The 27995-nt window shown below is 30.5% G+C and overlaps 5 protein-coding genes and 1 long non-coding RNA gene across 9 annotated transcripts; 3 read left to right on the forward strand and 3 right to left on the reverse strand.

Moving 5' to 3' along the window:
• Positions 1-57: 57 nt before the first annotated feature.
• On the reverse strand, positions 58-9910 carry LOC124957213 (adenylate kinase isoenzyme 5). Of its 2 annotated transcripts, XM_047514054.1 has the most exons (11): positions 8900-9909; positions 5423-5590; positions 5236-5346; positions 4946-5088; positions 4293-4475; positions 4085-4207; positions 3836-3998; positions 3467-3735; positions 3225-3389; positions 2803-3121; positions 58-2632 (listed from the first exon to the last, which is right to left on the reverse strand). In XM_047514054.1, exons 1-11 carry the CDS (start codon positions 8952-8954, stop codon positions 2322-2324), a joined length of 2010 nt encoding a protein of 669 aa, XP_047370010.1. In that variant the 5' UTR covers positions 8955-9909; the 3' UTR covers positions 58-2321. The 2 variants fall into 2 exon arrangements, with proteins under 2 accessions (XP_047370010.1, XP_047370018.1); XM_047514062.1 differs by lacking the exon at positions 5236-5346 and having other exon boundaries at positions 8900-9910.
• On the forward strand, positions 9383-13352 carry LOC124957269. Its single transcript, XR_007103479.1, has 4 exons — positions 9383-9676; positions 9756-10113; positions 10204-10321; positions 11458-13352. It is a non-coding gene; the product is annotated as an uncharacterized LOC124957269 (long non-coding RNA).
• LOC124957240 (E3 ubiquitin-protein ligase MARCHF2-like) lies at positions 12728-14983 on the reverse strand. Of its 3 annotated transcripts, none has more exons than XM_047514096.1 (4): positions 14365-14983; positions 13830-13942; positions 13518-13744; positions 12728-13354 (listed from the first exon to the last, which is right to left on the reverse strand). In XM_047514096.1, the coding sequence occupies exons 1-4, from the start codon at positions 14543-14545 to the stop codon at positions 13132-13134; spliced, it is 744 nt and encodes a 247-aa protein (XP_047370052.1). In that variant the 5' UTR covers positions 14546-14983; the 3' UTR covers positions 12728-13131. The 3 variants fall into 3 exon arrangements, with proteins under 3 accessions (XP_047370052.1, XP_047370035.1, XP_047370042.1); XM_047514079.1 differs by having other exon boundaries at positions 13830-13996; positions 14365-14982; XM_047514086.1 differs by having other exon boundaries at positions 13830-13993; positions 14365-14965.
• LOC124957230 (general transcription factor 3C polypeptide 5) lies at positions 14958-18311 on the forward strand. Its single transcript, XM_047514071.1, has 7 exons — positions 14958-15666; positions 15742-15918; positions 15991-16546; positions 16687-17262; positions 17349-17557; positions 17655-17838; positions 17930-18311. Exons 1-7 carry the CDS (start codon positions 15523-15525, stop codon positions 18085-18087), a joined length of 2004 nt encoding a protein of 667 aa, XP_047370027.1. The 5' UTR covers positions 14958-15522; the 3' UTR covers positions 18088-18311.
• LOC124957251 lies at positions 18101-27879 on the reverse strand. The gene is made up of 4 exons (XM_047514107.1): positions 27719-27879; positions 26940-27078; positions 20432-20611; positions 18101-19254 (listed from the first exon to the last, which is right to left on the reverse strand). The coding sequence occupies exons 2-4, from the start codon at positions 27076-27078 to the stop codon at positions 18872-18874; spliced, it is 702 nt and encodes a 233-aa protein (XP_047370063.1). The 5' UTR covers positions 27719-27879; the 3' UTR covers positions 18101-18871.
• LOC124957261 (pheromone-processing carboxypeptidase KEX1-like) lies at positions 19050-21918 on the forward strand. The gene is made up of 2 exons (XM_047514119.1): positions 19050-21642; positions 21730-21918. The coding sequence occupies exons 1-2, from the start codon at positions 21281-21283 to the stop codon at positions 21737-21739; spliced, it is 372 nt and encodes a 123-aa protein (XP_047370075.1). The 5' UTR covers positions 19050-21280; the 3' UTR covers positions 21740-21918.
• Positions 27880-27995: the final 116 nt, after the last annotated feature.

The raw sequence follows: 27995 nt of genomic DNA on the forward strand, positions 1-27995 counted from the left end.
AGAAAATATCATTTGGATTAAGACCTATTCAGAAGTGAGAAAAAAAGATCTAATATATGGCGGTGTTCGTACGTACATGTTTATTGCATGCTAATGAATAAGTACATTCAACATTCAACTAAATACAATTTTTTTTCTACTTGTCCAAAATATTAATTATATGATCTGTACGCTATTAGCAAATATTAAAAAGATTTTTCGTTAGTACATGGACTATATAAGTTCATTAGGTAGATGTAAAAATATTCATGTAAAAATACATAAAAGGAGAAAAATAATGGACCGTAAAAGATAGATACATTTGCAAATATTTTAACTATACATAATATATATATAAACTTGTACATAATATGTTTAGACTCGTACATAATATATATAGGCTCATACATAATTTGCTCTTACATAATTTGTATAAACTTATACATAATATGTATTAACTCGAACATAATATATATAAACTCGTACATAACATAATTATTCATCATTTCATTAATACTGTCTCGCATATACAAGGATATTAATTTTTTCTTAAAATTTTTTTTTTAACTCATCATTAATATAGTATTCATTTGCAATATATATTCGCGATATATTGAAATATTCTTTATCATAGACGAATATCATATATCATAATATTAACAAATACAAAAATTAGAATGAACTTATGATCTGATTTTAGCGCCAATTTGAAAAAGATGTTTTTTGTACCTTATTCATAATCTCTCATTCATTTAGATTACTTTCTCATTATTACTCATCGTTATAAATCATTATTGCTCGAAACACCGTTTGTGTATAAATGTCGATTACAGAAATCCGCCTGCGGATACGAATTATATGATAAATCGAATCGACACTTTGAGAGATTTATTACGTTCGTATAGAAGATCGTATATTCTTATTGTTAGTTTATCGTTTTATTATTTATTATTTATTATTATTATTATTATTATTATTATTATTATTATTATTATTATATTATTATTATTATTATTATTATTATTTCTATATACAGCCGTAATATGATTCATTTGAAAAGTTGAAAAATTATTATTCGGAAATTCGATTCATATAGTCATTCATTAATACATAGGCTTTCTGAGGTATATAAAAAATAATGTTGATCTTCGTTTATCAGAAATTCATATAAGTAGTCGGCATCGATAAGTTAACATTTTGTATAACGTGTGTGTGTATATGTGTGTGTATGTATGTATGTATGTATGTATGTATGTATATAGATATGTAAATCGATCATTGAAAATAGAATTCTTTTATTTTTTTATCGATTTGTTTATATATTTCATATTTTTATTAATATTTTATGATATATCTACGCATTCATTCTTATCTAATGTATGTTCATTAATTTTTTTTCTATTTATTTTTTTCTTTTATTTTTTTCTTTTCCTGCTTTCTTCTTTTTTTTTTAAAACAAATTAGTACTTCTGTATACGAGTATTAATTTGACACACTTGGGGATACCAGTCGCACGTGTCTTTTACGAAAAAAGAATACCTATGTAATATGCAATTATATTTAGAAAACTATTATTGTACCTTCTCATAGTTAACTGAACCTTACGACCGTATTAAAAAGAAAGTCGTAAATAGTTCATTATATATATTTTTAATATATCAATATATTTATCATTAATATATCAATTTTCCTTTTATGATGTGTATTATTATAATCATTATAACTGGTTTATGGTTCTTTCATTATTTTTATCACGAATAATCGCGCTAAGATATGAAGATTATTTGACTGTTTAACCGTTATCGATTGACGAAAATATTTTCATAAAAAGTGCGGTACGAATATAAGTATACGAGATAATATTAATAAATATATGGAGTTATTTCATTTAAAGTGCATAGAAAAATCGCATAATGATAATCTATAAAAAGATAGTTAAAACATATTATGAGATAATAAGATTTAATGCCATTATGTAAAATTAGAAATAATTAATACTGTATGTAAATATATATGTTTTTTCATTTATTGCAACATAAATGAGATTATGACGATTTTTAAATATAATTAATTATGCAAGAATTGTTAATATAGATATTTTTCTTTTTTCTCTGAGGATTTATCTTCATTTAAATCTTATTTACAGATTATCAGTGCGTATAAAAAGCCATGTACTAATGCATTTCACAGCATTATTTTACCTATAAAATTTTATTATAAGGCACGTATACGATAGGATTTTAATTCTCGATAATTTCTTTGCGATTTTATGCGAGTATCGGATATATATTTATCTACTACGTTAGGAATTAGGCGATATTCTTTGCGTATTCTTCGTAACGTTATATGTGGAGATTTTCTTGGTATCCTTCCACCTCGTTGTACATTTTTCTCAAGGGATCTTTCGTATTGTTAGGTAAATAATTCTGTATACTCGGCGCTACCTTATTATTGCCAGGAATTATACCGTTCGCCAAATGTGCCACACCATTTTGTAACATATGCGTCGTTCCATTGGTTATTCCATTTTGTCGGATCCCATCATTTTGTCGAATCCCACCATTTTGTCGGATCCCACCATTTTGTTGGATCCCACCATTTTGATTCATCCTTTTTGCATTGTTGAGCACGCCATTCGTCATGTTGGTGACACCTAAGAAAGTATAGTATTTAACGTAAACAACAAGTTAAATATACTTATATGTACATGTTTATGTATGTATATATTCGTTGTCCTTCATTTTTACTAAGTTAGAAAATCTTTTTACAATTATAACAAACTTATGAAAAGTTTCATCTCGACAGAGAACACTGTAATCTGACCTTTAACTACGACTCCATTTAAGTTTTCCACTTTATCTATCGTCTTGCTCACTTGATCAGATACACCGTTGTTAATCATATGCCTAGCGAAACCATTCGCTATATTATGACTATGTCTCTGCTTTTCTGTTTCCTGGGTCCCATTGATGTCATCGGAGATTGGTAAGTTTGGGTCTATATCGTCACCATTTTCCTGCGGCTTTGGCGATTCTGGTCCATGTGGATTATCCTCCTCTTTTCGTCGAACACGTCGCGTCAGTTGAAACAAAGCTTGCGAGAAATCCTCTTTTACACTTGGCACGTCTGTGTCACCGTCGATCTAATCAATGAAAAAAAAAGAAGAAAAAGAAGAATATCTCTGTTAAAAATATTATCACATTGAATTATTATCACATTGGATATTATTAGATTATTGCACATACGATTACTAATCGGTTTTCATTATCCAGTGTTTTCAACATCGGCAATGACATTTCTCGAAAGAGTTCTAATCTTTTTCTGAAAGCTGATACACTGTCATCTAATCTCCCTTTACCAAGTTGAAGCTTCGAACAATCCAATAATACTAACGGCGGTTCCTGCCCAAACTGAAATAAATCATTTCAATGGTGAATTATTTAACTAGTAGAATCAAATAATTAGTAAATTTTATAAAGAATTTTACTTTGTTCTCGAATTCTTGAACTTGGTTCAAATCTCTTGGATATCCATCAATGATTATACCATCTGTGTCACGATTCAAAAGAACTTGTTGTTCGACCAATGGCATCACAATATCTTGGGATACCATTTCACCAGCTACTATTGCCTCGCTAACAGTCGTATTCGTCGATGCCATTCCTCTTAACAATCCACCGATACTTACATGAACCCATCCTGGCATATTTTGAATAGCGTGACTGCACAGTACTGCTTTATTGCTACCTGGTCCACCTTTGGTTTTTTTTTCAAAAAATGAAAAAAAAAATTGTTGAAGTATTAACAAAGATTATATGTTTTGTTTAAATAAAATCAATCCATTAGATATTCTTACCTATTACCCATATAAAAGCTGGTAATCCTTTCCGAGGTTTTACCGCGGTTTTAGATGCTTTCGTATCTGTTTCAATAGGTGGCTCAGTCATTTCGACTACAACCATATGATCTTTCGGCGTTGGTGTTCTAGAAATTGCTTCTTCTCTCCTTTCTACCTTTACCTTTTTAAATTGCAAATTTATGTAACTAATATACTTCTCGGTATATTTCATATTTGTTCATTTATTTCTAATATTTGTACACTTACTTCTGCCTCTAATGATTGGGCTATTTTCTTTTCTTCCTCATCTGTAGTCGGTAATCCTAAAATTTTCATAACAGCTTCTCGGAAATCAATGAAAACTTCATTGGGATTTCGTTCTCCGTTTACCTTCGAATCATGAAAAAAAAAGAAAATCGAATTTTTTGATTTTATCGAAAATAATCAGATCGATTTATCTTATTTATCTTCCTACCTCATATAACATTCCACTTTGATCGAAGTATTCTACAACAGGCATAACATTTCTATAGAAATTATGTAATTCCATCCTTGCTAATCCAATAATTACGTGACCGAGCTGAGCTCCAAAATCGATTTGTCTTTCGAGGACTTCCTGTCTCCATGAGACGAGGATTACACCATTGACGATTTTTATCTGTGAATATTATTATCTTGCTGATGTAATAATTCGTAAGGAGTATTACGACGAAAGAAAATATAAATGAACTTTTGTAACGAACGAAAGAACTTCTTTAACGAAATAAAGAAACTATGAGAAAAGAAGTTTTTATAATATCAAGTGATTGATCATTTTAAGAAGTACTTGTTGAGCTCGACTTTCAAACAAGTGTTAGGTTCTCACTTAAATGGCAATTAGTTTACTATAGAATAGTTCACTGATCACTAACACAAGTTCTTATTTGAATATATTACAGTGGTTTACAGTAGAACCATAAGTTGGGTCAATAGGTCAATATGTAAGGAAAGTTATAGAATAAATATTGCTATCGACATGTAGATACTCGTTAAACTAGATTTAAATTATTCTTTAATAAATTACTCTTAAGTTATTCTTTTCTATCTATTATCTTTTTAGATCATTGACAAAAAGAGAAGACACTTCACCTTTTCGGCGTATTCGACTACGTCCCGCATATTTCGGGGATATCCACTGACGAGAAAAACTTTGGCCTCTGGAGACATTTTCATTTCGAGCATGAGAACTTCCGATACGGTTTTACTGCTGAGTTGACCGAAATCTTGCATATCTGTGATGTGAAAAGATTTAAAGAAGAAAGAAAAACGAATTAGAAATAGACAACTAACTTTGAATAAAAATTTACAACAGAATGCTTGTTCGAAATGTTCATTAAAAAATCTTAATCATTTATTTCTAATCGGTAAATTTCATTCACCGTTTCCAAGTGCATATTGTTGAAGGAGATCCATCATGTTGATATGTGTTATGCCTTTCCTCTCTTGCATTAGATTATCGCAGTGTGTCACCTTACCACTACCTGGACCGCCTGATAAACAAACGATCGATTTTTTTTATCGATACGTTGTTTAAATGCAAAATGATAAATAATTCGCGAAACTAACCGAGCACAAAAATGACCGGAACCTTCGGCATTTCGAACTTAACAGGACCCACGTTTTGCTTCGTGAAACGTCCATCAGGCGGGGTCGCCAATAAACCAGTTTCTCCTCGCCATCTTCCTGTACTTCGAGCATCGGGATCCTCGAACACCTGCGATCCATTTTGTTGCTCTGGAAAATCATCGCCACCGAACGATGATAAATCGTAGAATAATTTTTATTTTTAACATTGATTTGCATTTTTCTATGTATGTATACGCAATATTTCAATTCTTTCATGAACGACTTCTTCAAAAAGTTATTTTTCATATAGAAATAGACTCGTAACAGAGAAATATAAATAGATATTATCATTAAGATAATTTTTATTTTTATTCTTATTTTATGAATGTATTTTTTGTCGAAACTGAAATGTTCATATACATAGATAATATCATATATGAACGAACCATTAAAAATATAACAACAAATTTTTTAAATTATCGTCTTAGTTATCGTTTATATGTATATACGTGGTATACAAAAGGATAAATATTGAAAAGAAAAAGTGATAGTTTAGTTAAATAATAAATTAACAATGAAACTGATCTACCTAATGAAATATGAAATGGCTTACATGTTTTTTTTTCGTTTTTATCGGTAAATTAAGCGAGTAAACATATAGATTGAATGCGTCATATGCGTGAATGATCGATATTAAACATTGTATGACGTATTAAAACTTCAAGGTAACGTGCATCCTTTTCAAGGATATCAAGAACGATAACAAAAATATGATAGAATCTTCTATCCATTGAAAAATTTCTTTTTACAAAAAGTTATATAAATTTTTTAATATTCCCTGTTAAATGAATAAAAAATTTTGAAAGTTGATACATTATTGTGTTGTAACAAAGTTTTTGAAATGTACAATGTAACTCGTAAACCCTCATAAAATATTGAAAAGAACTATTTACGTTGTATCCATTAATTCATATACGAAATTATTTTATTCATAAATAAAGGAAATCGATCTTTATATGAACTTTTAAACTTTTCTATGAAAAGTAATTTTATTTTCTATATAATTCATTTCATCAATCTTTTCGTGCGAATATATGCAATAATTGTTGATTTTTATATAGGTATATAAAAAAAAAATTTTAATTAACAACTTATTATAATATGTTGTTATTAATGATTTCAAGCGTTTCATAAATGTGATCTTTGGAAATTACTAAATAAATTACTAATATTTATTATTTGCCAGTCGATAGAAAGTATAGGACGGGCCAAATGTATTTAGGCGATTACAAAAAATTAATTACTTTCTTTTTGAGACTTTTTAGGGTAAATTGTAAAAAAATTCCTAGGTTTGTAATTTTTCCAATCTGGAAAAAAATTAGTCTGAAAAATTTTAAGATCGATTTTTAACAAATTCGATTTTAAGTGATCGATTTTTAACATTAGTTAGAAAAATTGTTTTGATCTTATCTAGAAACTTTGGCCCATCCTTTATGAATTCATTCGATATCTACGATTTCGTTTGTAAATCAAGAGAAAAAAAAGTAAAAAAAAAATAAAAACAAAAAAAAAACAAAAAAATAAAAGGAATGTAGTATAAAATATTCTGGTGTGAGGAATCACGTGACAGACTTTCTTTATTGATATCGATATGTTTCATCTTTAATATCGTTATCGGAAGATCCGACATTGAATAGACGATCGGATTCTTTACGTTAGATGTTATTACCCTCGTATCATATTTTATGTATATGGTAATAACGATTTATAGTTGTAACGTGTACCTACTATCTTTCACACTATAGTGGTCATAGATAATTTTCCTAGAAGTATAGAAAATTCAATACTTACAACTGCACAACTCTTGTCTATTTAATTTGTTTTTGTGTGATATCTTTTTTTTTATTTTTTAATTTGTAGTTTTTTATTTTATTTTATCTTAATTAATAACAGTTTAATATGGATAATTTTTATTAAGACATAAATAAACGATCTTTTATTAATAACAAATTCATGTTATTAATTTTATTATAATTGTGATGTTTTATGATACGATCATAATGATATAAAAAATAATAACAATAAAGACATATTATGATATCGTTATGATATACCTAATCATTATAATAATTTCTCATTTTAATTCAATGTTTTAAGAAATATTACGTAAATGTCTTAAGAATAGAAAAGCACATAAGGAAATTGAAATATCTAACGTCATCGTCTTCCTTAATAAATCATGGTTAGAATATTGATTAATTTATGTGACTTGTTACTCTTTCCTTAGGTCATACGAATCTAGAAAGCTGAACAACAATTTAGATTAAGATCGATGATTGATTAATTTTTTTTCAAGTCGTTGACTCGATCGCCTTAATGAAATTTTTTTGCTTGAGTGTTCTCTATTTCTGTCTCTCTTCTCTCTCAATTTCTATCTCTCTGTTTTTATGTCACAAGTATGTTTTATTAGAAAATGTTTAGGTATTTTCTTTACGATCGTAAGAAGGTCTGTTTTCTTTGATATTACCTTGACACACGATATTTTCTATCATTTTAAAAGATATTAACAATTAATTAGGATAATATTAATTAGATTATAAATTTGATTATTTCGATATTGATAATCGTGGAAGTCTAGTTCTCAGTGGATTTTACATCTCAATTTTTGTCTGGCATACATGGATATGTTTGTGTTTACCAGTTGCGACAATGTTTTAATGAGAAGTGTCGTGGAGGGAAGTTACTCGGCCAGTTGCAATATTGATTCCTTTAGGTGACTCATACCTGTGGAACTTTCTCTTCATCGTATAACCGTCTTAGAAAATAAAATGAAGAATGTACAATTTGTGATATTGAAAATGATAAAAAAGGATAAAGAAAACGAAAAAAAACAGCGGAGAGCAAAGATTCGATTTTATATGAATAAAGGGATCTTCGAGATAGATCATTTTGTTCAAAGATGCTGACATATTTGAAGTAATTTTCAGACAGAACGATTTTTTGTTTTTTTGTTTTTTTTTGTTTAAATAAATTTTAATCGAGAATGTATCAAATGAATCATTTCAGTATAAATTATCATTTTGATGAAAAAATAAAAAGAAAAAGAAAAAAAGAAATGGATGTGTATTCACATTAGTGAAATTAAAAATATGTATATAGAGATTAAAAAGTCGAAGGTTAGACTCTTGTTGATACGTGGTGAGCGTTCATAAAATAAAAATGTAATGTCAAGTACAACTATGTGGGTCACACATTGTGTTGCATCTTTTATTTCCAATATGCAGCTTCCTGTTTCCTTGAGAAAAAGACACGAGATAATTGCAAATTTGAAAACATATATACTGGTCGATGAAAAATAATCGATGAAAGAGTTGCTGTAAAATGTAAATACTTTGGAAAAATATATTTTTTTTAGATGTTTTGTAAACAAGTTGATAAGATAAAAACGATTGAAATATAGGTTGTGATAATACTGACCAGTGTCCAGGCAGATGCCCATAGTAGGTCGTTCGACTAATCCTTCCACGGCCATTTACTCACATGCTTGCAGCACACGCGATCACTCTCCGTTAATAAATACTCCTAACACGTGGAGATTTCTTTAAAAAAATCGAAACACCCTGAACGTTCACGAATCTCACGGATTTCACATTAGAAATAATCAAAGTCATCAGGTTCCTTCGAAGGAGAAGCAGTTGGTACAACCTTTTCAACTTTGTTCACTACTTTTTCTTAATTATTTCTAGGACATTTGTTTGTCTTTTTTTTCGATAACATTAGAATAATTATCCAAAAATAAAAAGAAAACGACACATTTCCTTGGATTAACCGTGAAATTTAATTTTCCCACCAACGAACAAACGTCCGTAAGAAGGTGGCGTTTCTATTCGTAAATTTCCTCTACCCTTTGAGTCGATTTGACGAAGTTTCTTCAGTAAACTTCTCAGGATGTAACTTAAGATCAGTGCCATCCACATGTAGTAGATTTCGAAAGAAATTTCCTTTAAAGTCGAAATAAATTCATCGTATCTTTCACGAGCGATCTTCGTCGTGGATCACTAATTTAAAAATAGTGATTAAACTAACTTTCTCTTGATCTCGATCGATGACACTCTTCAAATACGTAATATAATATAAGAAGGGATGGATAAATGAAGAAAGATAGAAATCTTTTAGACGTTTTTTTGCTAAAAAAGAAGCTTAATCAGCTCGATTTTACGTCACGTTCTTTCACTGGGTATAAGTAGAAATTGTGTATGTGTTATCCGTGACCCTGAACGTCAGTTGTGCTTTAAAAGAATGTTGGGTTTTCAATGATATACTTTGATCTTAGAAAAGATCTATATGGATCGTGGAACAGAGGCTGAGAAATATTTAACGTTCTCCTTGATGTCCGAGCTTCGAGTATGACCGAGAGGAAATTACCACACACACTAGAGCTTTTTTCTCAACGAGTACTGTGACGATACCATAACACGACTTTACATCGGTACAAATAGAGGTCGTCGTAAACCACTTTGCGTCGTAGTCATGGACACCGCGCAAGCGCTTGTAAGCTCTCTCATCGTATTCACCCTACCCTTTTGTAGGGTACATATGTGTACATGCATACATACGTACTCTATATATGCTTACGTTAATGGACGAGCTTTCGGAGAGTTTGTATGTATTTGAGCATCCCCATTCTAAACGTATGTATCTCTCTTGGTCTTTTTTCTTTCTTTCTCTGTCTCTATCTCTATATATGTATACGTGTATATATATGTATATTTATTTCTCAGTATAGTTAGGCATGCGTGAGTGTACAAGTTCAATGTCAAGTTCTCCCTGCTGTCGGCATGCGACTATTCTGGAACAAAGCTTACTGCGAAAGTCTAGAGATCTATTATAACTGTCTAGGTATTTAATTGAAATTGTTAATGAGATCTTGTTCTTGACTTTTTTTTTTCTCTCCGTGATTATTATACGTATCTACATTCATACATATGACTGAATGACGTGAGAATATTAATTATGATACTATTAATGCATAAGGATTTTAATAAGGTATTTGTAGATCACTTTTATTCCTTAAAAGAAATGAAATTCTATGAATTTCCTTTTACATTTCAATTATTGTATTTCAATTTTTTCATTTGTTCTTTCTACACATTTAGTTTTATAAATATTATACGAAGAATGGGGCCAAGGTAAATTTTTTTTCTTTGATAAATTTTAAATTTATTGAAATCGAGGATTATACGTTAACAAAGTCTAACTCACGTATCTATGTTAATTATCTATGTTATGATTACCTATCTAAAGACAATTTAACCCACTTTATTGAGTTACAGTTTAGAAAAACGATTGCTGAATATAAGACAAATTAATATGCCTTGTGTAATAATTTGAAGGTTGGATATATGTATACATAGAATTAAAGTTAGCCTTGAGGAAACAATCTTAGAATTCTTTATCCTTGTGCTTTAATGTTTTGATGATTATGGAAGCTTTCGTCAATGAAACTTTTGTTCGAGAGACAAGAAAAAAGAAATTAAAAGACGATATATATTTACAAAAGAGTAAAGTAAATTTATTAAAGAGTAAAATATATTTATTTTTTAATATTTATTTATTAACATTTATTTCCTTTCTGATTCGACGGGAAGAATGAATTTCTAATTGAACATGATCAATATTTCGGTAATGTCCAATGTATTTTTTTAGGAAAAAACAGTAAAGTAAATTCTTTTTTTCTTTAATTTTTTTCCTCATTTGATGAGAAAAATGAATTTCTAATAAGACATGACCGATATTTCGATAATGTCAGATGAATTAAATGACTCCAGAATTTAGAATGCAAATCGTACACATTCGAGATAATCCATTCGTTTCAAATAATATTAGAATGTACACGATCGTTTAGTAATGATTTGACAATGAATGATTTCACAGTAATTTGTTGAATTATTATTATTCGTAATGGTATATCTCAAAATATTAAATGATATGATGTCATACGACTTCGATTATCCTTTTGTATGTTTTCTACATAGAATAACAAAGAAGGAGGATGAAGACACCCTTTATTAGAACGGATAAAATATTCAATAATGGATAACGTACCTTGAAACATTTAGCTGTTCGATATCGATTGTTCGTAAGGATATCGAAAGCTATTTATGAATATATGAATATATATATATATATTTTAGATCTTCAAAAGAAATTTCTTTCATCATTTGATATGACCAAATAATAAAGCATATATATGGAATTGTAATGAATTCGTTCATTGTGAATCGATTCGAAGTAAATGTTTAAAAAATTCGTCGAAGTAATCAGAGTACAGATATAACTATATATATGGTAAGGCCATATAACAACCGATGGTCGCCATATTCTATTAACATATATTGACGATTCTTAAGAAGCTGATGACCTTAATAATGACCCTGATAAATGCTAACTTTCTTGATTCTTAGCCGATGGATGGGATACCAATGGCGCTGACAATGATAACCACGTATATCGGCGGAATGTCTCTAAGGTTAAATTATTTAAAACTGTAATTCGCCTACAGCTGTCTTTGTCCCATATATCTATGCATAATTCTTACTTGACGAGCTAAGTCGACAGTAACGTTGTTCTCAATGACGCTATTTCTTTTTATTCATCATCACGAATTCGTTTTTGATAGGTAAAAGGCTGATTGGTTTATCAGAGATATTACTGGTACCTCATTATCTATATAATAATTCATTTTAAAATGTTTAGAAATCATATAGCTGATAACAAATATCTAATTTCTCTTTCTGTTTTTAAGATATCTCTTTTTAGTTTTTATATAACAATTGACATCTTCATTATTAAGAGATATGCAATGCATTTGTTAATATTCTGTATGTAAAAAATTCGTAGAAAGGATAAAAATTTTTTTTTAATCGATCAAACTATTATAGATCAACTATTATGAATCATGTTAAACATAAGACCGATTCGTAATGCGTACTAAAAAGCGTAATCATTTACTAGAAATGAAAGAAAGTTCTGTGATTATATCCAACAAGTATTGCGAATTGTTAAAAAGGTCAAAGATGAAACAAAAAATCTATTAACCCGTCCTCGGTATCATGACGTATGTAATTTCCATGAAAATATTTCGTGGTGTATGGTTAGGTTTATAAAAATTATAGATTGTTTCAATAGAAAAATATACGAATATGTTTTGGTTATGCTATAAGATATTACTGGTATACTGTTTAATAAAAAAATCTTATTTTTAAAATAAATATAAAGAAAAACAGCAATAATTAAAATCAATAATTAAGAAATTTTCGCTTTATAAGAAAACCATTTTGTTTACACGATCAGGTACTGACAATTCTAAGATTTTCATCAACCAATAATTATATTAACGATTTTTCTATATTCAAATAAAAAAATCTTTTCACTTTCTAAATCGACGTGATCCTTAGTGAAAGATAATAGTGTATTCATTCTTAAGAATAAAAAAAGAATCACAGTTCGATAAAAATAGTTTCTTCATAAAATATTTCATATCGTGGAAGAGTTCTCACATTTTTTGCGACTTCTGTAGTCTTTCCTTACTATATTTGCGAATATACATATGCTCTTTCTCTTCTTACTTTTTTCTTTCTTTTTTCTTTTTTTTTTCTTTTTTTTTTTATATGACAAAATAATACAATGATAAAATTTCACTAAAACGCTTAAACGAATGTCATCTGCTGTTGTATATTGTAAAAAGAATCATCATTGTCTCCGAAAGTGGTGAGAAAGCATGTGAAAGGATTGTTATTAGATCTATCGTTATTTCTATCATTACTGGTTATCCAATAAGCTTTTATATGAGCCGTTTGCGATTTATGTTTCACGATTAGCTTCACATCAGGATTTCGTTTACGCCACTGTATCAACGATATACAATGAAATCTGCAATTATATACAATGTTTATTGCACGTAACAATGCAATATTTATAATTATACAATATAATATAATTATGCATAGCAATGTTTATAATTATTTACAATGTTAATTATATAGAAACAATGTAGAATATTTTAAGAGAGGTTCATTTAATTATTTGAATTTACCTTATAGTAATGATCAGCCATAAAAAGAATGTAATGACAAGCATACAACAGAGTATAGCGAGACCAATACCCTCCCAAAAACCGAGTCGTGTGTATGCATTTGCACCGATTCCACACAAATAAGTAGCCACTACGCATAGAGGCGTGAGTACTATCAAACAGATCACATCGCCTGTGATTCCTTGTGGTCCATAAGCACTTTTACTCCTCCACCATTGGCAACATGACTAAACAATTTTTACATGGTCATTAATAAAATTTTCATCGATTAAAGTTATTTTCTCTTTCTAAATATATCGATGTAAGAATTACCTGACATAAAGGTTTCTTCTTCTTCTCGATTACAAAAGCATACTTGCAGATTTCACAGTGATCGGTGTTTGATGAGGATAACCATTTTTCTAAACAACTCGCGTGTATCAAACCTAAACTACCGGTACAATCGCATGGATCTATTAATTCCTCGATACTGTCGTCTGCTTGATAACAAAAGGTTCTGATTTTTTTTTTTATGCGGATATTTAATATTGTTGATATATATTATTCATTAAAAAAAAAAGAAAGAAAGAGATTAAAAAATTTGATTACATTTGTCAAGTTAGACATATCGTGAATATAATAATCTATAAATGATTACTGCTATATCAAAAACTTTTTCATCGAGACGATGAAGATAAGATTATATTACTCATTAAGTGGACAAATTGTAAGTAGTCTCATATAGATCCTTTGTCTTTTTACCGATATACACGTTTATCATAAGGAAATGATCTCAAGACAAATTAAAAATAAATAAATAAGTAAGTAAATAAATAAAGAAGTAATAATAATAAGAAAAAAACAATACCTTCGTGACAAATTCGACAATAAACAATAGAATGGCAGCTTTGTTTATCCGGCGTCATGTTAGGTCGGTAGAAAGGCGACAAAGTTGTCGATGAGACGATCGTTCTCGGCTGGTCCGTCGCTCCGACGGCGACGGACGACGTAGTTATTGTTGGTGCGTTGCTTCGTTTGGATTCCATCATATACGTATACTTTAGAACCGTTCGTTATCACGTCTATTATCATAAAATTATCGCGGGAAATGGCAACACGTTCGAGACGCAGGATGTTGCCGAATACTTTCCGCGTTTACCACGTAAAAGCAGTCGTATTTCGAAATACCGCTTTCCCTTTAACGTCTAATTATTTAGTAGTTTCTTACTTTGCCATACCTTTAACGACACACAGTTATCCTTGACATTGACGACAATGACAGGATGTTTTGTTCCGTTCGGACTAATAAACGTTCGGACTTTGTTAATATCGCGATGGAATTCTAACATTTCTCTTAACGCATTATGTCAATAAAAATTATTATATTATTATATTACGTATATATTTTCATTATAATCAGAGTTTCTAATATTTTTTTTAACGAAAGTCTTCTTTTATAAGTGAGAAAGATTCCTGTTAAAAAAAGTCGCGGTTTAAACTTAGTCCAATATGGCGTCTATGCCAGAAGAGTTCATTAACCGCGAAGACCGATAATGGTCTAGACGACAGTTACTATAGGAACTAAGTTGAGAGAATTCTGAGAAATCGTGTATATAATTATTTAAGAGACACGTGCATAAGAGTAATGAGAGACGTGAATTCGTTCACGTTATATATGTGTCCAATCTGATAAGAATACATACAGAATTGTTTGATAACAATTAAGAACAGGATTAAAAATTGATAGATTGTTAATAATACGATAAATTACTTAATATTTATATACATATTAGGATTTTATTTATTTATATTTAATTATTTACATAGAATAATATTTACAATGTTGGTTAGTAATTTGAAAGGTATTCTCTGGCATTCCTCATACTGCGGAAAATGTAACCTCCTGCGCATTATCGCATACGTCTTTACGAAAGAGGCAACTTAACCTTAAAATCGTGCATCCAGCGAATTCTCGGTCAAGTGTTTATCGTTTTTGATTTTTTATTATTTATCATTATATGATATCATGAATAGTCCGGATGTGATTAGTGAGGATGAATTATTAGAAAACGATGATGAAAAAGACTTGGATTTTGATATTCGAAATTACGTAGACGAAATCAACAACGAGGACTCTTACGATGAACTTTTGGATAATCAGGATAATAATGTAAATATTTTGTAGATATTCTTTGTGAATATTGTTTTATTTTAATTATTAATTTACAAAATATGTCTTACACAGAAAGAAAATGACAATCAAGGTGGAAATGAAGAACAAGAAGAAAGTGAATGCGTTGGTCCTGTTTTACCAGAGGGGCATAGGTTTGATAGAAAATTTATATGTATAAAATATCCAGGAAATGTAATTAATCCAGATAAAGCTATCAGAACATTAGGTGGCATCAATGCAATTTCCACGGTATATACATTTTATTTAAATTGATATTTCAATCTTTATGCGATAGTTCATTAATAATTCCATTTTTGATAGGCGGTAGATACTCCCAACAGACGTCTAGAATTGCGATTCAGACCTGATGATGGGTATAGTAAACCAACATGTGGTGATAGACATTCTAAAACAGCATTTCTATTGAGAGTCAGAGTAAAAAAGAATAGGGTTAACAAAGTACAAGAAAATGTGCAGAGATCTGAGGCAAATATAAATGTGGAATCTATTAAAAATGAATTTAGGAATGTGTCTTTGAATGACGATAGTCTGAAGAATAAAGGCAACCAAAGTGACATCCAAAATCATGAGGACCTAAAAAAAGATAATATTGTAATAGATCTAGTTGAAAAAATACAAAACTGTAATGTATCAACAAAGAGCAATCCTGAAAGTTCAAGTAAAGTATCTTCCAGTGAACTTGGTAAAAAAATATCTGATACATCAATAGATACTGGCAAGAATTTGGTTAAAGGCAAAAAAAATATTGCACCAACTTTTGATCGTAATAAATATGAGGATCTTTCACAAGACGAACAGTATGAATTACCAAAATTAAAAATATTAGGAAGGATAGATACAGAATTTCAGTTTACTAGTATGTATTTTAATAAATTTATCAAGATATATAGAACTGCATTTTTATTTATATAGTTAATTCTAATATATACTAAAGATTCATCTTTAATTTTTATTTTATATTATTTAAAGTTTACTTGTACAAATTCTTATTTTTAGATTTGTGTGATTTTCAATATTTGACCATGACAAAAAGTAAAAAAAATCCAAAAGTATTGGAATGTATATATGATAAAATATATCCTACCGGAATTCCATCTTATTCGTGGTTAAAAAATGAAGTGCCTTATTTCTTACCACCAGCTGCGTTCAGCAGAGTGGACAGTGTACAACAATATGTACCGAAAACTGAAACTAGTTCGCTACCAGAAAATATAATTGGGAAAAATAAAAAACGCAGAGCAGGCTTTGCCAATTTTATTTGCTTTACTACTCAGGGTGTACCTACCAAAGCACCGGATGGTATTGAGACTGCTATGAAAGTGAAATTTCTACAAAATACGCATTTGGAAAAAATTCGTCAGATGTTCGAGGAACGACCGATTTGGTCTAAAAATGCTATAATGTATAACACAAAATTCACAGGAGAACAATTAAAAATATTGTTACCTTCAGTAGCATATTACTTTATGACAGGTCCTTGGAGAATTATGTGGGTTCGTTTGGGTTATGATCCTCGAAAAGATATTTCGGCTAGAAAATATCAAACTTTGGATTACAGACTGAAAGCCATGCGTAAAGATTTTTCTTTTCTTATCTTTTGTAATTTGCAGTTATACTATTAATTCTGGAAGTTTACATATCTTTTATATTTTATATAGGTGGATTAGGATCTACAGTAAAATGTAAAAGAAATTATTCAGAGTATACATTACCATATAAATCTGCTCCAGCAGCTAAATCAAAAACCACTATACTTACGCCAAACTTAAGTATGGAGCCAAATCAAACAAAGCAAACTGAAATGAATGAAAATATGTATGTTTATAGAGAAGGAATGGTCCCTCCTTCGAGACAGATGTTTTATCAGGTTTTTATTGTTTTAGATTTATATAAAATTATTATTCGAAAGATAATAGATTGTAATAGAGAAAATTTTTTTTTTTTTTTTTGTTTTTTTTTTTTAGTATTGTGATATTCTTGTGGACGAAGTACAACAAATGTTGGCAAAACTTCCTGATCCAATGCCTGGTACAAGGTGTCACGAGAAAAGGGGATGGTTACCAAGTGGTTTCGATGTTCAGTGCAGAGAAATAATTAATAAACAAGTTCGAGCTGTTCTTAGAAAAAAAATGAATATACCGGAAGATCGTGAGTAATTCTTTTTGTTTTCTTTTTTTTTTTTCGCAAGAGATACTACAATACAAAAATTTATTTCTTACGTACGACATTTATTTTTTAGATCCTACAACACTTCCGCGAAAACGAAAATGGGGAGCGGGTCATAGAAAAAATAGACTTAAGAAAAAGAAAACAAAGACAAATGCTGAACCATCTACTTCTAAAACACGTTTGAACACTTGTTCAGAATCGAGTGACGGTAGAGAGAATGTTAGTTAGAATAAATCAAATGTATAATAAACTAGTAATTTCTTTTGATACTATTGTTGTGTACATACTCTTACAAATGAAATGATAAATAAAAAAACATGAAAAATAAGATGGACATTATTCCGTCTTTTTCTTTATAAAACAGCAACGAGACACGAAAGGTCAAAACACAATAGAGCTTTCTTACTAGACCTACGTTTACGATTTATTCATAAATGTACAGAAACTGTCAGCCAGATATCTATCAATAAATACGTGTACATAATGAATTATTCTTTATCGGAAATATTGTAATTACACATTGGACGAAGTGCAAGAGTTATAGCTGAACTTCATCGGATAATGAAGAAGGAAGGAAAAAGTTGCAACAACGAGACACGTTATAAGTTATGTTAACAGATACAATTTTGTATTAAAAGATCACAGTTTCATCTGATCATGTTAAAAATTAATATTCGTTTTGTTATAACAGGCAATCGAAAATAATTAGAGCACATAATTACTAACGGCGTTACGAATAATTCCCATATTTCTAGGAGAGAAAAATTTCTTTATAGAAAAGACCAATTAAGAATAATTAAGTGAGAACGAGTTTCTTCATGAAGAAAAATATTAGCATTATTAAAATCGTATTATTTCATCATCTGTACACCTGTTTCATTGAAAATTTTATTATGTTTACGTTTCTCGTTTGCAATGTAAAAGCGGAGAGAAGGAAAAAAGGGTGGGTGTTGATGACTCTGATGAGAAGGACCGTCGTGATATCACGTTGGCCTGTGGAGGCGTAGACCTCTTACAGACGGATACCACGGTTGGTATTTGCGACATAATTGAGGAGCTCCTCGGAATCTTCGCAAACGAAAGGTTTCTCGTGGTAGCAAGCAACATCATGCCAAGCGATGCCGTCGTTGTAAACGTTGTTAAGTACAGACAAACAGGACTCGTTGGTACCATTTATATCGAATTCCGCGTTATCAGGCTGCCTAACTTTCTTGTGTCCAGTTTGGGACCAAGGATTAAAGCCCCAGCCAGGTGGTATCTGATTGGTTGGTGACATTTTTTCACGATTTGCCGACCAGAACCAACCGTACAATGATTTAGGTTCCAAATCACGTCGATTTTCGCAACCCTTGAAGTCACAAAGACGACCGGATGTCCAAATATACGGGACATCGTCTGAAAATAAATAGAAAAAGTTCAAGTAGCGAGGTGTTAATGAGTTTGATAAATAAATTTCTCTCTCTCTCTCTCTCTCTCTCCCTCTCTCTCTCTCTCTCTCTCTCTCTCTCTCTCTCTTTCTCTCTCTTTGTCTTTCGTTTGATTCGTTAAAGAAAGAAATCGTTGATTGTGCGAAAGAGATCGAGACACGAGAACCGCACAATACTATTGCATAAAAAGATGAGATCGCAGCCTCAACCCACTTAAAGATTCTTCGCATCACCTTGAAAGATCGACGTTATACTCATCACATGTATGAGATTCGCTTGAAGATTTCAGATAGAAAAATGATGTGATATCAACTTGTTTACTTTCGAAATCGAGGAGGGACATCAATTTAAAGAAATAACATTTTAATCTTACAGACGTTGAGAAAGAGAGAGAGAGAGAGAGAGAGAGAGAGAGAGAGAGAGAGAGAGAGAGAGAGAGAGAGAGAGAGGGAGAGAAAGAGAGAGAGAGAGAGAGAGAGAGAGGGAGAGAGAGAGAGAGAAAAAGAAAGAAAGAGAAAGAGAAAGAAAGAGAAAGAGAGATTAGAATATTTGTAAGAGTTAAGAAATTTGTTTGTTGCCAATCAATAATTAAAGCAGCTTCTTTTCTCGTTAATCATCAAATGGTTGGGTCGATGTAATATGTTACGTCGTTAGGTCGACTGTTTCGAAATATTCAAGCCGTCAAGAATGATCTATCTGGTGAGAATGAAAGTTACGACGGGCGTATAAATCATTTTAAAACTCTAAGAGCTTCGTTATTAACGACATTTTCTTCGGTGGCTTAAATGCGTTGTGTAGAACTTTCTAAGGTTATTGTGTCACGTCTTGTCACGTTATTGAAATTCTTATGTAGTATCTCATTGTTGATTTTCATAACTTTACATATTTCTCTATTTAAATTTAATGTCCACCTATCAATGACTTTGTTTACGATCTTTCTGTAGGATCGAATTTTTTTTTCTTTTTTTTTCTTTTTTTTTCATTGAAAAGAAATCTTCTCTCAACAAAAACGAATAAAGAAATTGTGCCAATTGCATTTGAGAAACTAATTCGCGTTCACGCTACGAAGAATAAATATGATTCATTAAGTTATAGGTATATAATTATCGCCCATCCCGATTGTTATTTCGAGACATTATACTCACTCTGTTGTATAAGTCTGAAAATCATATTGTTCTCCTCTTGAGTTTCCATAGATACTAGATCCATACAATATTCTCTGCAAATATTTCTAGCATCAAGCCAATCGACTTTTTGATTAGCGTGAGCGGGCACGTGTCCGCTGTAGAAGTAGTTGTGACCACGGAAATTGAATTGTTTAGGTCCTGAAAAAGATACACATAAATATTAGAATTAATGAAGGCACGAGAAAAGTGTCGAAGATATTTATATTAATAATTATTAATTAATGAGTGAGAAACTATCGTTGATTTGCAATTAAAAATATTTGCTTTGTAAAGATAATAAAAAAAATTTCTATGTTTAAAAAGGCTTGAAGCTTTCGTGCGAAATGGATAGGTGTTATTTCAATAAAGAGAAAGAGAAATAGAGAAAGAAGCATTTGTAACATGGAATCTCAAATAAAAAAATATTTGCCTTGTAAAAATAATAAAAAGAATGTATACACGTAAGAGAGCTCGGAAAGTTGATTTCACGTAAAATTGATAAGCGTTATTTTGATAAAGAGAAAGAAGTACTTATAACACGGAATTACAAATAAAAGATATTTGCTTTGTAAAAATAATAAAGAAAATTTATATACTTAAGAGGACTCGAAGTTTACATGCAAAATGGATAAACGTTATTTTGATAAAGAGAAAGAAAGATAGAGAAAGAAGCACTTGTAACACGGAATCCTAATATACACAGGTGTTTCGTAACACGGCGTTAGGTACTCATAATGGAACACACGTCGTAAATTGTCGATGGGAGAGGCATACCTGCATAAATACCGAGAAAAAGTATAAAACCGTTGACATTTAAAGCGAACGATAATGACGCGCCGCCGATTACAAACCCTCTTTGCCAGAGCAACGGAGATGAAGAACGAAGAACGAATAACGAAGACGAAGATGAAAACGAAGATGAAGACGAAGTACAACGACGATCATGATGATGCTGATGCTGATGCTGATGCTGATGCTGATGCTGATGATAATGATGATAATACTGATGATGATGATGATAATGGCGATAATAATAATGATGATGATTATGATGATGATGGTGACGATGCACGCGGCATCGAATCACCGCCCCACATAAACGGTGAATGCTTTTGTTGTGAATACTTCGTACGTGGCGCACTGGTCACGTGCAATTTTCTTCAATTGTTCGGCCAATTATTAGAGTTAATGTGGGTAACTACTAAATCTTTGACACGATGCATTAAGAAAAGTGCGTTGTCTTGTGTAATTCAATTATCTACGAATTTTTCTTTCAGAGTTATGTGAAAGTACTTAGGTCGTTGGAAATGAAGAGAGAAAAAGAGAGAGAGAGAAAAAAAAAGGAAAGAAAAATAAAAGGACTTGTTTTCTTGACAAACGATAGTATACTTTTGGCATTTGATCCTTAGGCAAGAAACTTTAATACATCTTTATATTTATATGATATTATGATAACGAAAAATGGTATCGCCTTTGAAACTTAATTATTTGTACGTGTATATGCATGCGTGCGTGTGCGCGAGATTATTTTTTTATATTATATATATATATATATATATATATATATATATATATATATTATTTATCTGATAAGCTTTAGAGTGAAATGAAATATTGTGTCAGATTCGACGTGGAGAACACGAATAAGAGATAGGATTGAAATTCCATAGATGTTGCAAATTCATGTTCTCGTGCTTCTTCTCGACATATCACGGTAGTCGATCGAGACTCCGAGTTCGCGCACGTGTTCAACAAGACATTGACCGCGGTTAAATGATTGTAACGTTAACGTGCCTTACGTGATATAACGTAGTGTGCATAGTATTGTTTGACAACACGCAAACATACTCTTTTACGAATAACTCATAATCGAAATACGAATATGTATGCATATGATCATTTTTTTTAGAAAATATTTCATGAAGATTAGATTCTTTCATTTGTTTCGTTTACGTGGGATGACTCTTTCAAATTATTAAGCAATCATTGATCGAATCAATCTAATAGTCTCGAAGAGAAATCGTACGGGGATTCCTTATAAGCTGACGTAATCAAAGATGAGTCTGCAAATCTATTAAATTCTTATAGAAAGGGAAGATATATAGAGAATAAGAAAAAATCAAGATCAATAATCATTATTCGATGTCAAACGATTTAACACATATGTATGTACGAAACGATTCGCTCTAACATAATAAAATAATCACATAATATTATATGAACGAATAAGAAATTGAGAACGAACATATAGTACACGTGATATTTACTCATTGGTTTGTCGAGAAATTCGATGATGATCCTTGTTCGCGATAGAAAGGCAAAGTGCAGGACCGTGCAAATTCAAATCGACGCTATGGTGGAAGGATTGCACACACCTTTCGCGCTATATACGAAGAACGAAGAAGATGAAGAAGAAGAAACAGAAGAAGAGGATCCGTCCATCAGATGGTGCGTTACGACATAGGACAGAGTCGTGATTCTCGATGTCGGTATAAATTTAACGAACAGTGGAACAAGAATTACGACTGTCAAGGCACACCGGAGATGTGTTCCCAAGGCGACCAAGGCACACCTTAAAATTATTTACTTTCTTTTCGTTTTCTCTTTAACCAACTTTCTTATTTTCGATTAAATCCAAATCGGAATTGAGAGAGTGCGTTTGCATCGATAATTATAAAAGAAAAGGAAAAATTAGCAAAAAAGAAATTATACGATAAAGATCCGATAACGATCACTATTATTACTATTATTACTATTATTACTACTATTATTATTATTATTACTATTGTTATTATTATTATTATTATTATTATTATTATTAATATTATCATTATCATTAACATCATCATCATTATTATTTTTAACGATTACTTCCAGTAATGATGAGAAAAGAAAAGGAAAGATAAAAGATGAAAAAAATTCAAGAAGAAAGGAAACAAACTCGATATCCTCGAACATTCGCTATTTACGATCGTTATATCATCGTTCATTAAATATTTATACGCTTTTATAGATGTTCGCTTGTCTCCCTCTGTGTCAAGGAACTCGCAACGATAATCGTTTTGCTCGTGAGTGCCGTTGTTACAGACGATAATTGTGTAATCGTATACAAAGACGCGTTGCTTCTTCTTCTTTTTCTTCTACTACTTCTTTTTCTTTTACGAATGCTTGACACTTTGACAGGATTTTGTTTCGAAAGATCAAGTTTGATTTTCGAAAAATTCTAATTAAATTTTAATGTCTTTAGACGTTAATTTCTTATTTCTTTTATAATCTTTCTTATCTTTTTTCTTCCTTTTTTTTTTTTGTTATAATCAATTCGAAAATAAAAGGATTCTAAATCCGGAACTTGTTTGTAAGACAGGTTGTATTTCCCGTTACTTGATAATGATATGCTATTATTATCGACAAAATCTTTCCTAGAATATGCAGGATTTTTTTTAGTTTTGATTACAGAAAAAGTGCATTCACGTGCATCATCGACAACTTAGTCGTTATGAAGCTAAAAAAGGACATTAGAGAAAGAGAGAGAAAGAGAGAAACGATATTCGATCCTTCTTTTTACATGTGTTTATGACGTCTGATATCCATTTGTGGTGGAGAAAGTAGATTTCATTAATTTCGAGACATATATCGATCTCATTTTCTTTTTTTTTCTTTTTTTTTTTTTCCTTTCTTTTTTAATCATATTCACTTTTAGAATTACCGTTATTCTCGTGTACTCGAGAATATATTATTGATAAATAAAATACATTTGTATATATATCTATCTATATATGTTTATATAATATAAAATATTACATGAAATTTATCAAAAAATATTTTTTTTACCAAATATATATTATATACACATATGAAATAATATATTTTTAATAAATAAAAAATAAATAAAGTTAATATAAAACATTCGCATATAGTAAAGAATAAAAATTTATATTTTGTTAATATTATATATATATATATAATAAAATAGAAAAATAAGAGGTGTGAAGAAATGAAAGAAAAAAAAAGAAAAAACAGAACCAAATAGAAAAAAGAGAAAACCAAAAATTGAATATTTTTTTCCGTTCGACTAGAATCTCGTAATCGGCACTCAGTCAGCTCAAGTCTCACTCGCGATGGTGAAATTTTTCTCTCGCACACAGGAGGTCAATGGGTCGACACGGCTCGTGAAGTGAATAACGGTTTTTCTTAGCTGTAGACTCTTCCTTTCCTCTCTCGGCTCTCAACGCACGCGATCATCGTTTCGCGAGGAAAATCGAAAGTGTAAGTTCGTTTATACGCGAGAACTCGTTTTAAACTGATACACACTTGACCACTTTTTCTTGGATAAAAGTTTCGAAGAACGAAAGAAAAAAAAAAGGGAGGAAACAAGAAAGATTACTATCGCATTTTTTCGCAAATTTGTTCGAACGAAGAGAATTTTTTCTATCGTTGGATTTAATCATAGATCTATGATAACGTAATATCCAAGATGAAAGATAATGTCGAACTCATTTATATAGGTATACGAGATTTTTTCCTTTCCTTTTCCTTTTTTTTGGTCTTTTATTTATTTATTTATTTATTTATTTATTTATTTATTTATTTGTTTATTTTCTTTTTTTTAATTTTTTTTCTCTCTTTCTCTTTCTTTGTAACTCTCGATATTCTCAAGAAATGATCAAACATTCCGCGAGAGAGAAGGTATAGAGTCCATTAACTTGTTCGTCGATCGTGGATCTATAAGAATATCATCGCATCATCTACTCTATCGAGAGAAGATCCACTCTCTTTCGTACCGTTCACGTTATTAAATATCGTGAAAATACAACTGTTTTGAAATCATCTCTTATATATATATGTATATATATATATTCTCTTTTTCTACTTCGATCATAGATTCATCACAAATTGTTCATATATCGATCATAGAACTATAAACCAAAGCGATAAATCTTCTTAAAAGTTTACGAGATAAAATGACAAAGTTCAAAATCGAGTTGTTAGTTTCTAATGTCAGTTCGTATCCTTCAAAATCTCATAATATATATATATATATTTTAATGAGAAAAAAATTTCTTTCAAACGCCCATTTCTTAAGACAGTCCGGTTCTTACGACAGTGACTTCTGAACATTTCACTTCCTGATCATCCCGCACTGTAGAAGAGAATGTATTATGTAATTCTTTAAACGTTCGACTTTTAGATCCCCTCGGAATCATTGACGTAATCTACCATATCCATTTATATCACAAACAAACAGCTTTACGATTTTTATCCTCACACAGTGATGTATTTACGATAATAGCAATGTTTTTTCTTTTTCTTTTTTTTTTTCTTCTCCACGGTCCATTAATAAAATCTTTGAATCATTGTATTTGCATTATTCAATAGTCATGAGAATCGCAATGAAATAATATTTCTTTTTTTTATAAACATTTTATGTCATTGAGATGTACCTTGTTATATCTTAAGTATATATTTAGAAAAATAATAATAAAAAAGAAAGAAAAAAAAAAAGTATATATTTAGAGAAATAGTAATAAAAAAGAAAGGAAAAAAAATCGAAGAGGAAGAAGGAAAAAAAAAGAAATAAAAAAGAATATGAACGATCAATTAGAAATATTACGATAGGTACCGCTTTGCGTACGTCATCGATATATAGCCGTTATGTTATTAAGAAATTGATAACTGGGATTCTTTGATAATTAAACGTATTCTCTTATAACTGGATATCAATATTGAATTTAACTATTTATCTTATTGATCCGTCTAACGTGACAGTTTGACAATCGCGATGATTCACTTTTTTGTTATTTATTATGTATTTATGTATGTCATACATATGAGTTCTCGTCAAATTAGTTTTATTTGACATTGTCGTATGATCGATAACTATGTAAAATATATATATTAACCTACATATTTACGTATCTATATGTATACTTGCGAATGATTTTTAGACGGTTACCTACATATTTATATGATATAAATAAATTCGATAGAATCGATAATTGCTAAGAACGAAAAAGATGTTTCAAAGAGAGATTTTATGAAGAAGAATTTAAGTCACTGACCGCTGGTCGGAGAATCTCTAAAGTAAAACCTCGGGTGTGTTGCTTGCATAACAGTCCCCGACGATCTCGTCTGCTTTCAAAGCATGCGAAAGGCCTCTTTAACGCGTGCGCCAGTACTTTAACCTCGTTTTCTTAAAGTCGCTAAAACGCGCGATGCTATCCGATAATAAATAATAATCTTCTTCGAAGTTTTATCCTAATTTTTTTTCTTTTATTTTTTTTTTTTTTATTTAAATCGACCGATCAAATAATAACAAAGTAGTTTGTATTTATACTCGTTTAAAATAGATACTTTGAAATATCTATAATATAAATCTAGATTACTGATCGAGAAATGATCATTCTTGCATAGTTTAAATCCGAAAAATTGTAAAGATGGATTTCGTTATACCTTTAAATCAGAATTTTTAAAAAACTGAAACACTTACGGTTCGAACATTTTTGCGGAATCGGAAGAGATAAGAATCTTCCTGGCCTGTTACTGTGAGGTCTAACTTCGTTAATCGCTGGTTCTGCGTTGCAGATCGCTGCGAGGACCAATACCAAGGTCAGTGGCAGCAGGATCATCTGAAATAAAAGAGAACGGAATTGAAAGACAGAAAGAACGAGAGAGAGAGAGAGAGAGAGAGAGAGAAAGAGAGAGAGAGGCGGATAGAGAAAAAAAAATATTAATTCGAATCTTTCTCAAGTTATATGAATTTCAAGATATAGGAGATTTGTGCGAAGAAAAAACGCATTTATCGCTTTAGAATTTATTGCCATAGCTCAGTGAGAGTTGTAATGTCCTTCGTACATACAAATCTCTTAGCGATCGATAAACGTTTCTCTTAAACGAGTATCGATAAAGCTTGTTTTTTCTTTTTTTGCATTTTACATTGTGAAATACTTTATTGACTTTTAAGGAAATAATCACCCATATTCAGAAAAAGTTTTAAGAAAATTTGTTAAGACTATTTTTACGACGCATTAAAACGATCGATGGTTGTTTTAAATCAAAAAAAGAAAAAAATAAATAAATAAATAAAAAAAAATGTAACGGAAAATAAAAAAAGGCGATAATGTCGGATTTAAAATTATAAGAAGAACAAAATGCAATTCCATGCTCAATGATGCATTCGTGTGACACTATAGGAAGCAAGAGAAAAGAAAACAAAGAAAGAAAAAGAAAAAGAAAAAAAAAAGAACGGTTGTTCGTTTCGACACTCACCTTGTCTCACTCGCTGTTTTTTATTTATTTTTTTTTTACTTTTTTTTTATTTTTTTTTTTTTTTATTTTATTTTTTTTTGATACTTTTTCTTTTCCTTAAAGTAAGCCAAGAGGTTGACGGTTAAAGAAACGTAACTGATAGGATGTGGAGAGACGGGCCCCATCGCCGACGATTATATAGAAACGGTCCCCACCAAGTCTCTGAGCTCATCCCACCCTGGATATTGCAAGGACCCAACACAACGCGACGATGTCTGAATCGATCTTGCTCGTCATT

Source organism: Vespa velutina, chromosome 1 (genome assembly GCF_912470025.1).
Source record: "Vespa velutina chromosome 1, iVesVel2.1, whole genome shotgun sequence".
NCBI classification, from domain to species: Eukaryota; Metazoa; Arthropoda; class Insecta; order Hymenoptera; family Vespidae; genus Vespa; species Vespa velutina.

Bases quoted from the DNA above. Each gene is read 5' to 3' on its own strand.
- LOC124957261 (XM_047514119.1), top strand. From the start codon at position 21,281: ATGACGCGCCGCCGATTACAAACCCTCTTTGCCAGAGCAACGGAGATG.
- LOC124957240 (XM_047514079.1), bottom strand. From the start codon at position 14,545: ATGATGGAATCCAAACGAAGCAACGCACCAACAATAACTACGTCGTCC. The intron at 13,997-14,364 runs GTATTGTTTTTT...TTTGTTATCAAG, and splicing joins TTGTCGAATTTGTCACGAAG to CAGACGACAGTATCGAGGAA. The intron at 13,355-13,517 runs GTAAATTCAAAT...ATATAATTGCAG, and splicing joins TGGCTGATCATTACTATAAG to ATTTCATTGTATATCGTTGA.
- LOC124957230 (XM_047514071.1), top strand. From the start codon at position 15,523: ATGAATAGTCCGGATGTGATTAGTGAGGATGAATTATTAGAAAACGAT. The intron at 15,667-15,741 runs GTAAATATTTTG...TGTCTTACACAG, and splicing joins TGGATAATCAGGATAATAAT to AAAGAAAATGACAATCAAGG. The intron at 15,919-15,990 runs GTATATACATTT...CATTTTTGATAG, and splicing joins GCATCAATGCAATTTCCACG to GCGGTAGATACTCCCAACAG.
- LOC124957251 (XM_047514107.1), bottom strand. From the start codon at position 27,078: ATGATCCTGCTGCCACTGACCTTGGTATTGGTCCTCGCAGCGATCTGC. The intron at 20,612-26,939 runs GTAAGTGTTTCA...TATCTTTTTCAG, and splicing joins TCCGCAAAAATGTTCGAACC to GACCTAAACAATTCAATTTC. The intron at 19,255-20,431 runs GTGAGTATAATG...ATTTATTTTCAG, and splicing joins TTTCAGACTTATACAACAGA to ACGATGTCCCGTATATTTGG.
- LOC124957213 (XM_047514054.1), bottom strand. From the start codon at position 8,954: ATGGCCGTGGAAGGATTAGTCGAACGACCTACTATGGGCATCTGCCTG. The intron at 5,591-8,899 runs GTCAGTATTATC...ATGATTTTCCAG, and splicing joins GGGCATCTGCCTGGACACTG to AGCAACAAAATGGATCGCAG. The intron at 3,999-4,084 runs GTAAGTGTACAA...CAATTTAAAAAG, and splicing joins CCCAATCATTAGAGGCAGAA to GTAAAGGTAGAAAGGAGAGA.